Raw genomic sequence first — 10,505 nt, forward strand, 5'->3', positions numbered from 1 at the left:
TCTTTAGGAAACAGTGAACAGGAAGACAACCTGCCCATGAGAAAAAGCTATAGAGCCATGAAAGAAAAAAATAGCTAAACTATAAACTAGACTAAAAGCCTTTCCTGCTCAGCCTGTCAGAGCAGCCTATGAGTGGACCCTTCCCACAGACCCTGGGACAGGCTGAGCTATGGGGAGGGTCTGACGGAGATCACACGTCTGATGCATCTGGTGTCAGATGGATAGACAGTGGGTATGGTATCTGGTGTGTCAGAGCCAATGCGATACCCCACATTATCAGACAGAAATCATTGTCCGTGGTTGCTGCCTGTGAGGTCATTGGTGTTTTGGACATACAGGCATGAGTTTACATTTGTAAAATAATTCTTTCTTTCTTTTTTTAACAACCAGCTGTCAAAGCTTGAAAAGCAGCAGCAGAGGAAAGAAAAAACCAGAGCCAAAGGGCCTTCTGAGTCAAGCAAGGAGAGAAGTGCTCCCCGCAAGGAAGACCGCAGTGCCAGCAGTGGGGCCGAGGGGGACGTGTCCTCGGAGCGGGAGCCGTAGGTGGGCTGGATGCAGGTAGGGTGGCCTCCTCGAGCTACGTGGTCTTCTTATGTGGGGGCACTGGTCAAGGATGGAGGATGGGACGGCTTGGGGCAGTTTACTTTATGGACGTTCGCTTGTGGTCGCCTTAAATCCTGCTGCCCTCCAGGATGGAAAGAAGAGCTGAGATGCACCTGCATCAGCTGACCACTGTGGTTCTTAATGCTACTAGAGTGTTCCAGACTTGAGCTCCCACTTCCACACTTTCCTCTTGGGAGCTGTGTGTTGGGGGGACTTGCAGCTGGCACTCTGTGCAGCCTCTCACCTGTTGTCCTTCACTGCACCCTCCTGGCGCTGCCCACTCATGTTCCAGGGGGTTCCCTGTAGTTTTGGGTCCAACTCCCTGCCTAAAGGTCATGGGGTCGATGTCTCTGCTGCCTGATGGCCCTTGGCTTAGCTTAATTCCCTGTGAACACATCACTTGCCAGCATTCACTGGTGCAGGGAGAAGCATGGGAACCGTCCAGCCACATGTCAGCCGGCACACTGGCGTGGGGGTGTGGAGGGATGCGGGCGAGACTCCAGGGAATGAGGGATTGAGGGGCAGGACCTTGAGGGGCCAGTGGAAACGGGGCGAAGGGGGCAAGGGCATGGAGCTGCCCAGCTGAGAGGAGAGCAGGTGTGCGTGTTGGGATGACCTGGACAGGTGGGCGCGGGCAGAGGCTGGAGAGTGGGCACATCGACTGCTATCCGGATGCTTGTCTGAGGCAGGGGCCCAGAACAGTCCAGGCCGTGGTGAGTCTGGTGGGCGGGTCTGAGCCACCTGGGTTCTGTCCTGGGGTCCCGGGGGGGCTCTGAGAGCTGTCAGGTGCACAAGGGACACAGGTTCCAGTTTAGAAAGGTGAGCCAACAGCCCTAGGGAGCGGGCTGGAGGGCACAGGCCAGTGGGGAGGCAGCTGCAGAATGCATGGGATCAAGAGCCGGTGTGCAGTTCAGAGCCTTTGGCCTGTGAACTGTGGTTCAGATCAAGTCCGCCTGTGGGTTAGGGTTAGGGTTAGGGAACCCTAACCCTAACCCTGGGAACCCTAACCCTAACCCTGGAGATGCCACATAGTGAGAGAACACCTGGGACGTGGCTTCTGCCTCTGGAGTGGGGTGCCTGGGGTCTGCCTGTGGGATGTCTATTAGGATGCTCGCTGCCAGCACGGAGACAGTGAGCTGAGCCCGCAGGTGTGGCCAGGCGCGGTGGAGCCGTCTTGCCGACAGGCAGGACGCAGATCTCGGAAGAGGTGGGGTTGCTAAGCCATGTTGTGAGGGGGCCATGTGGGATGGTCAGTCCTGTAGGTCCTGTTGACTTGGCCCAGGCTCCGTGTTTTGTCAGAGTGTCACTATGGGGAGGTGACAGCCATGTCCACTGATCTGGGCTCAACGTGTGTCACACACTCATGTGAACATGAAGCCAAAGTTGGAAGGGAGTCCCTTCATGCTCGGCCTCCTTTGTCATCATCACAAACCCCACCTTGTTCTGGATCTTGATGCTCTGACCTAAAGCCACTGATTTTTATTCATGAACTGAAACAGTTGGTATGAGTTTTGTTGTTGTTCAGTCACCCAGTCGTGTCTAGCTCTTTGCAACCCCTATGGACTGCAGCATGCCAGGCTTCCCTGTCCTTCATTATCTCCTGGAGCTTGCTCAAACTCATGTCCATTGAGTCGGTGATGCCATTCAACCATCTCATCCTCTGTCGTCCCTTTCTCCTCCTGCCTTCACTGTTTCCCAGCATCAGGGTCTTCTCCAGTGAGTCAGTTCTTCACATCAGGTGGCCAGAGTATTGGAGCTTCAGCTTCGGCATCAGTCCTTCCAATGAATATTCAGAGTTGATTTTCTTTAGGATTGATTGGTTTGATCTCTTGCAGTCCAAGGGACTCTGAAGAGTTTTCTCCAACACCATTCAAAAGCACCATTTCTTCAGCACTCAGTCTTTTTTATGGTACTCTCGTATCTGTACATGACCACTGGAAAAACCATAGCTTTGACTGTACAGACCTTTGTTGGCAAAGTAATGTCTCTGCTTTTTAATATGCTGTCTAGGTTTGTCATAGCTTTTCTTCTTTAAAAAACACATAGCAAGGAGCAAGTGTTTTTTAATTTCATGGCTGCAGTCACCATCTGCAGTGATTTTGAAGCCCAAGAAAATAAAATCTAGACACTGCTTCCACTTTTTCCCCTTCTATTTGCCACGAAGTGATGGGACCGGATGCTATGATCTTTGTTTTTTTTTTTTTTTTGCTTGTTCAATAAGTTTATTATTCTTATCTGAAAAATCTTGATAGAAAATTGTAGTTTGGTTTAACTCTGAGCAGCTCGTTCCTGAGCTCTAAGGAAGCTTGCCTTCTTCTGAGCTACCCGATCTTTCTTCTGGGCAAGTGACATTTTGGGACGGTTCCACCTCTTCTTTTTAACTTCTTTCTTAGGCTTCTTCTCATACACTGGATTCTCTCGTATTGCAGCATGAGCTTTCTTATACATCTCCTCCATCATGTCTGGAGTTACGTTGTTCTTTATGTACTGAGAGAATTGTTTCTTGTAAGCATCTTCATCTTCCTCAATCAGGTAGCGCATGTAATCTGCAACGTTTTGCCCCATGATGTGCTTTCGGTGTACCTCAGCACTGAATTCTTTGCTTTCTGAATCATAACCAGGGAACCATTTGGTACTGTGAGGGATAGACAAGCCTCCATCAACAGCTCCCTTTAGGGCCCCAAAAACTTTATTCCCGGTAGTAGTTCTGGCAAGTCCTGCATCCAGGTAACAGGTGAAGGCACCAGGTTGACCATCGATGCTTTCCACATTGTATTCATCTCCAGTCACCTCGACTTGCCCTTCATAAATTTTGTCCATACCAAACCTATTAAGAAGCCTGCGGGCCAGCAGCAGGCCAGTACAATATGCCGCAGCATAATTTGTCAGGCCAGCCTTCACACCATATTTTGGGAGTTCGTGAGCATAAGCTGCACAAACTATCATATCTCCTTCTATATGGGCATAAGCAATCTGACAAATGATATCTCTGTTCATTACACGAACAATCATTCTGTATTTAGGTGTGTTGTACTTATTTTTATCTTGGATTACCAATCGTTTCCGAGCATAGTAGTCAGTTTTGCCCTCTTGCCTTCTTCTGAATTTCACTTGGTATCTCTTGAAGTAGGCCTTGTTCTTGACAACTTTAACAAACCCCATCCTGCGGATCAGAACCCAGACTCCGTGGCTTGCCACAGAGCTGCAGAACCAGCACGGCTCCAGGGGGGAAAAAGCTATGATCTTTGTTTTTTGAATGCTGTGTTTTAAGCCACCTTTTTCACTGTCCTCAGAAGGGAGTCTTCTGAACCTGAAATTTGGTGTATAAGTCATGTTTGGTATTCATGAACACACATTTAACCTTTTATGTGGCATATATGTGTAGAAGTTCCATTCCCACCTCTTCCAAGACCTGCTGAGGACTTGATCATCATTGATATAGTCAGTTCTGTTGTCAGAAATACCGTTACCACCTCTGACTTACAGTCCGTCCAGAAATCCTAAATCTGGGGGTGACGGGCCACATAAAGGCAGTGTGCAGGGCGGCTCTTGAAGTTAGTTTTCTGATTATGCTAATTAAGTGAATCCAGCCGTGACTCAGAACTTCATCAGGTTCTTACCTGCATCCTACCAGTTTCTGTGTGACAGTGAGTGAGTTATGTCGTTTCTGCTTCCTTAGTTTTTCTTCTATGAACTAAGTGAGTGGAGTTCAGTGATGGTGGAAAAGGCAGGCAGGCCACCACGCCCAGCGGACGGGGTGGATGGGGACCCCGTGTGGGTGAGACTGCTGTGCAGGGTGCCTCCAGGTCCCCTCGGCAAGACGTGGCCACCAAGACGTGGCAGAGCCGCTGAGGGGCCGTCTCGCCTGCCCTGGGAAGGTGCAAAGGAGCTGCATTGGGTCCCCTGGGCCAACCGCGGGTCTCAGTGGAGGGGAGGTGAGCCCCAGAGGCTGAGTGGTCAGCTGCGTCCAGGCAGCGAGGTGTCTCACGGCCTCAGCCCTTGACGAGCACTGACAGGCCTCGCAGGTTTCAGCTGTGACTTCCGTCAGGTGTCTGGGTGAGCCTTGAGGGATCTGTGGTGCTAGAGACCGAGGTGTGGCCAGGTTGGCCAGGGTCCCTCAGGACCACGTGTGGGGCCCAGGTGCTGGCACCTTAGGAGACAGACTCACTGAGCCTTGAGGATCCAGCCGCTGCTGCTTATGGGATGGAGGCTCTTGAGGCAGTGTAGATGGGTCCATGAAGATGTCAAAGCCACATTTATATGAATATAACTGCAGCCGCTGGGTTTTGGACCAGGGGCCTGAAGTGAAACCTCCTTTCCTGACTGTTTAAGATGGGGGGTCCAGCTGTAGTTATTCACACCGAGATGGCGGCAGAGACTCTGTGGCTGGTGCAGGTGTAAATTGAGGAGGGGTCCTCTGAGACACCCGCACCAGGCGAAGACCAGGGGACGCTTCCAGATTTGTAGACCCTACAGGGGTCTCCACAGGTCTATTAGGGGTTTGAGGCCTGTGGACCTGTGCTGCCCTTCTGCCGAAATGTGTCCTCCCAGCCGCTCCTCCCAGAGCTACCACCCAGTGTCCAGAAGTCTGTAAGAGCAGACAGGTGGTGACAGATGGAAGGTGACCTTGCCATCTACCTTGCTCTACAGGAAAACAGTCCCCCCACCTCCCCACAATGAGGGGAGCTGTGGTTTTCATTTGATATGGGTTTCATTTACTTTTCTTTAAAAACAAGTGCCCTCAGGAGCATCACAGGCCTGAAGGGGAGCAGCTCTGAATTTCTGAGGCTTGAGAGAGAGAAAAAAAGCAAGAGAAGATGGAGTGAGAGGCTGCAGGATCTTGGGCAAGTGTTTCTTTGAAAATGAGCCCAAACCCCCTTGGTTCAGAGGACATTCCCAGGGTGTCACCATCTCTCTGTTATACAGCAGACATTCCTTATCTTACCAAATGGACATGAAACTGCTAAAATCAGCTCCTCTTTTGTCCTCCATCCCATTCCTCAGGCTCCTCACTGTGCTAGGAGGATCCAAGGTTTCCTGTGAGGCCGCAGCTCAGTTACCCTCTTTCTGGCCCATGGCTAAAGGCATCAGGGCTGCTGCCTATGAAATAGAGTGTGGTTTCCACTTGGGACCACAGGCTGCAGTGTTCCCTTGTTTGAGCATCGACCAAGCTGCCACTGGGAGGGTGTGAGAGAGGCACTCCCGACCAATACCCGCATTTCTGTCCTGAGGTTTCAGCCCTCGAAACCAAACAAGGAAAGTGTTTTGGATGCTGCCATCCGTGTGCTTTTCCAACTTAACCTTTGTCTGCATAGTGAGACGAGTCCTGGCAGAGCACGTTTCTTTCTAAGGTGCTAGAGCAGTTGTGTGTGTGTGTGTGTGTGTGTGTGTGTGTGTGTATGCTCTGTAGAAGGCTATCTCGTCACTTTTTGCTGCTGTTTCCCTGGTGAAGGTGGGATCTCTCATTCCTGAACTTTACTTTGCTTCCCTGTGTCAGTATTCTTGTCACTTTTTCCATCCCTGTGCTGGTGTTTCATGGTATAAGACACTCTGTGCCTGCGATAGTGTTTTTATTTTATTATTTTTTTTAACTTTAAACAACCTTTTTCCAGTGGTTTCCTAGAGTTTGCAGTCTACATTTTTCACTAATCTGAGCCCATCCTCAAACAGCGTGGCCACCTTATTTGTGCAGGTGCCTCATGGAAGCGGGTCCCAGACCTGGTGATGCTGTGTCACTCATGTCACCTTCCGTGTGTCCCACAGCCCAGTGCATTGTTACCTTCAGCAGATCAGTTCTTTTTCTTATTCTTGGTTCATCTAAAGACTTTTTTTTTTTTTAGATGAACCAAGAATAAGAAAAAGAACTGATCTGGGGACTTCTCTGGTAGCCCACTGGGTAGGGCTCTGTGCTTCCACTGCAGGGGGCATGGGCTCCATCCCTGGTCAGGGGATACACTTCCTTTCATTATGTGAATCCAAGTTTCTGACCTGTGTCGTGTTCCTCTTGCCTGAGAACTTCCTTGAGCGTTTCTTGTGGATCAAACCAAGCCTTCATTTCCCTTTCACTTTTGAAGGATAGTTTTGTTGGTATAGAATTCTAGATTGGTGGTGGTTTTCTCGCTTGAACATTTTAGATATCTCATTCCACTCTTTCCTTGCTAGCGTAGTCTCTCCTGAGAAGTCCTGTGTAACTCACAGCCTTGTTCTGCTGCAGGTAACGTGTGCCTCTCCTCCCACTCTGCACACAGCTTCTTTCAAGATTTTCTCTTTGTTTTTTGCAGTTTGCTTATGATCTGCCCCAGTGCGGTTCTTGATGGGTATGCTCTGAGCTTCCTGGGTCTGTGATTTGGTGTCTGGGCTGTTCTTGGCCATCATTACTTCTCTGCTCTTTCCACCTTCTCCTCCTGGAATTTGGTTTTGTGTATGTTATCCCTTGTGCAGTTTCCCCAAGGTTCTTGGACAGTGTGTTTCTTTCCCCCCACTCCTTTCTCTCTCTCTTGGAAGTTCAGTTTGGAAGTCTGTGTTGACCTTCTGCAAGCCCACTGACTTCTCCTGGGGCTGATGAGCCCACAGGAAGCTCTCTTCCTTTTCTTTTGATCCTTTCTGGAGCTTCTGTCTCTCTGCATACATTACCTGTCTTTTCTCGAGCGTTGTCTACTCTTCCCAGTAGAGCCCTTAACATATTAATCGTAGTTACTTTTCCTTATCTGACAATTCCAGCATCTTGTTTTAAATATCTAAGCCTCATTCTGATGATTGCTTTGGTTTCCTGAACTTCTGGAATCTATAAATGCATGTCTTTCAATTCATCTGGGAAATTTTAAGGAGTGTTTCTTCCAGCGTTATTTTCTGCCCTGTTTTCTCTCCTCTTGCTGGAAGGAGGTTATTGGTCCCAAACCACAAGTGTTGTTCTGGCCTTTGTTTTACAGGATGCAGATATTACACAGGAGCAGGCATATTATGTCACTTTACTGGCAAGGGGGTTGGATTTACTTCCTTGCACCTCAGTTGCCTTATTTATTAGAAACAAATCAGCAAGACTCTGACCGTAATAACGATTCTGCTTATTGCTCAAGTGCAGAGCTAAGCTTGCTGATAACCTGGAGTGTGCTAATATAGTAGACACTACTTGCCTGTGGATATTTAAATGCAAATTAATTAAAATTAAATATGTTTAATTTCCTTAGTCACAGTAGCCACATTTCAAGTGCTTAGTGGCTACGTGCAGCTGGTGGCTGCTACGCTGCGCAGAGCTGATAGACCACAGTCTGTCACTGCACAAAGTTCTTTTGGGTGGCATTAGCTTAGAGGGGGAGAAGGCAATGGCACCCCACTCCAGTACTCTTGCCTGGAAAATCCCATGGACGGAAGAGCCTGGTGCGCCGCAGTCCATGGGATCGCTAAGAGTCGGACACGACTGAGTGACTTCACTTTCACTTTTATGCACTGGAGAAGGAGATGGCAACCCACTCCAGTGTTCTTGCCTGGAGAATCCCAGAGATGGGGAGCCTGGTGGGCTGCCGTCTATGGGGTCGCACAGAGCTGGACATGGCTGAAGCGACTTAGCAGCAGCAGCTTGGAGGGATCAAACTAAGATTTTTGAGACCGTCATCTGAGCCACTGTGGGTGTGGTTAAATATGAACAAGTATGCATTAGAAATACGTGGGGTAGAATTTAAGGCAAAAAATAAAAACTAACTGCTGTCAGAGTTTGTTCCTTCCATGATCAAATGACATTAGTTTTATTTTTTCCCCTGCTTGGCTTATTAGTTGACACCAAGCTTTCCTTTCTCAGTTAGAAATGACACCATTGTCCCTATGTTCTCAGTGCCAAGCCAGGACCCACAGAACTCATGCATAGGAAGAATGTCTGCTCTGAGAGCGTGCCACAGGCCTTACTGGGGTCCCTAACATGCTAGACAGGCTGCATGAATCCTTCATTGATAACACTGACCTCCCAGTAGCTTATGTTTTTCATGGAACAGTCTGCTTTTTCTGTGTCAGTGAGCTCATGTTAGTTTCCAGCCATGACCAGAACTAAATAAAAATAAATGAAACTAGGTTCTTTTGACAGTGGTTTGGAGAGCAGGTCTGTGGTGTGTATGTTCTGACTCTGGCAGTCACATCTTCTGGTTGCTCAAAAGGCTTAAAACCAGAAACAGATCAGCTGGAAGTCAGCATCTTTGAGAGACTCAGGGTTTATACAGGCTGTTGAAGGAGCCCTTGCTCCTGACCCTGGACTCTCTCCCACCCAACCAGCGTTTGAAGGCAGTGAAGAAGAACCACCCCAGCAGCTTCTTTCATAAGGTCTTGAAATAGTGGTGCCAAGTTATTAGACACTTCTTAATGCTTTTATGTTTTCTCTAAGCAGAAAATTCTATGGCTTTCTAAGTTTACAAAGTTGGAGACATACTGTAGGTATAATGTGACCTGTGTTTACCATCAAGCAGAATATCACGAGCACTTTCTGGATCGTTTATTCTTGTGTAGTAAACCATATCACTTTCATCTGCACATTGGATGCTTGAAGCATAAATTTATTATCACAGTTCATTAAAATGTAGAATATTTAATGGTAGGAAATGTAAAAGAATAATGTGTTCAAACAGGATCCCAAAGCTCATTTTAGGTTCAAAAACAAAGGTTTTAATCTATGCCAAGAAGGTGGAGTTCCCCAAAGATGGGACATGGAAACTAGTTTCAGTATTTTAGTTACTGGTATTGCAGGTGAGAAAGGTGTTGAAAGGCCCTGGCTCTTAAGTTTGGGTTAATATCTTGATTGAAATATAGGAGCAAGTGGGTTACTTTTCTGGACTGTAAAATGGAAGTATTATGGTCTCTGGGAATTAAGTTACGTATTACCTTTGTGTTTTTTCAGATATCGGTTACAATGTAGTGCAGAACTGTGGCAGGTGGGTTTCAGAGCACGAGGGTAGACCTGGAGGAAATTTTTATTCCTCTTGTGTGTCCAGATAGACCTAAAGAACTTGGACAAGCTGCAGTTCAAACAAGCCTTCCTCATGTGGGCCTGTGAACTTCAGTGTCAAGCTGGGCTCTGGAATGGAAGGCTGATAATTCCATTGAGACATCTACTCATAATATGACTCTTTCCTAAGAGTGTGACCTGTGTTGAGTACATCTGCTGGAAGCATGTTTACAGATGTGGCATCTCCATGTGTAAACTACTGTGCTTTTGCTTTTACTGAAGTTCATCCAATTAATTTAGATCTGAGGGGATAGAAACTGCTCTGTTAAGTCTGGGATTTAGTTAAACTTGGATGACAAATCAAGAAGCAACAGTTAGAACCGGACATGGAACAACAGACTGGTTCCAAATCGGGAAAGGAGTACATCAAGGCTGTATATTGTCACCCTGCTTATTTAACTTATATGCAGGAATACATGATGAGAAATGCCAGGCTGGATGAAGCACAAGCTGGAATCAAGATCGCTGGGAGAAATATCAATAACCTCAGATACACAGATGACACCACCCTTATGGCAGAAAGTGAAGAACTAAAGAGCCTCTTGATGAAAGTGAAAGAGGAGAGTGGAAAAGTTGGCTTAAAACTCAACATTCAGATATCTAAGATCATGGCATCCAGTCCCATCAGTTCATGGCAAATAGATGGGAAAACAATGGAAACAGTGTCAGACTTTATTTTTTGGGGGCTCCAGAATCACTGCAGATGGTGACTGCAGCCATGAAATTAAGACACTTGCTCCTTGGAAGAAAAGCTATGACCAACCTAAGCAGCATATTAAAAAGCAGAGACATTACTTTGTCAACAAAGGTCCATCTAGTCAAAGCTATGGTTTTTCCAGTAGTCATGTATGGATATGAGAGTTGGACTATAAAGAAAATTTTATATAGTCTTCAGTGCTTTATAAAGAGCACCAAA

The 10,505-nt window shown here is 47.4% G+C and overlaps 1 protein-coding gene and 1 pseudogene across 2 annotated transcripts in view; one reads left to right on the plus strand and one right to left on the minus strand.

The window, feature by feature from the left end:
• DTD1 (D-aminoacyl-tRNA deacylase 1) overlaps nt 1-10,505 on the plus strand; it is a 98,972-nt gene that overhangs the window by 66,797 nt on the left and 21,670 nt on the right. For both annotated transcript variants that reach the window (XM_070801046.1, XM_070801045.1), the window contains exon 5: nt 391-558. In XM_070801046.1, the coding sequence (XP_070657147.1) occupies nt 391-543 (153 nt within the window). In that variant the 3' untranslated portion in view covers nt 544-558. The remainder of the gene's footprint in view (nt 1-390; nt 559-10,505) is intronic.
• LOC109568034 (large ribosomal subunit protein uL18 pseudogene) lies at nt 2,803-3,820 on the minus strand (annotated as a pseudogene).

Source organism: Bos indicus, chromosome 13 (assembly GCF_029378745.1).
Source record: "Bos indicus isolate NIAB-ARS_2022 breed Sahiwal x Tharparkar chromosome 13, NIAB-ARS_B.indTharparkar_mat_pri_1.0, whole genome shotgun sequence".
Lineage (NCBI taxonomy): Eukaryota > Metazoa > Chordata > Mammalia > Artiodactyla > Bovidae > Bos > Bos indicus.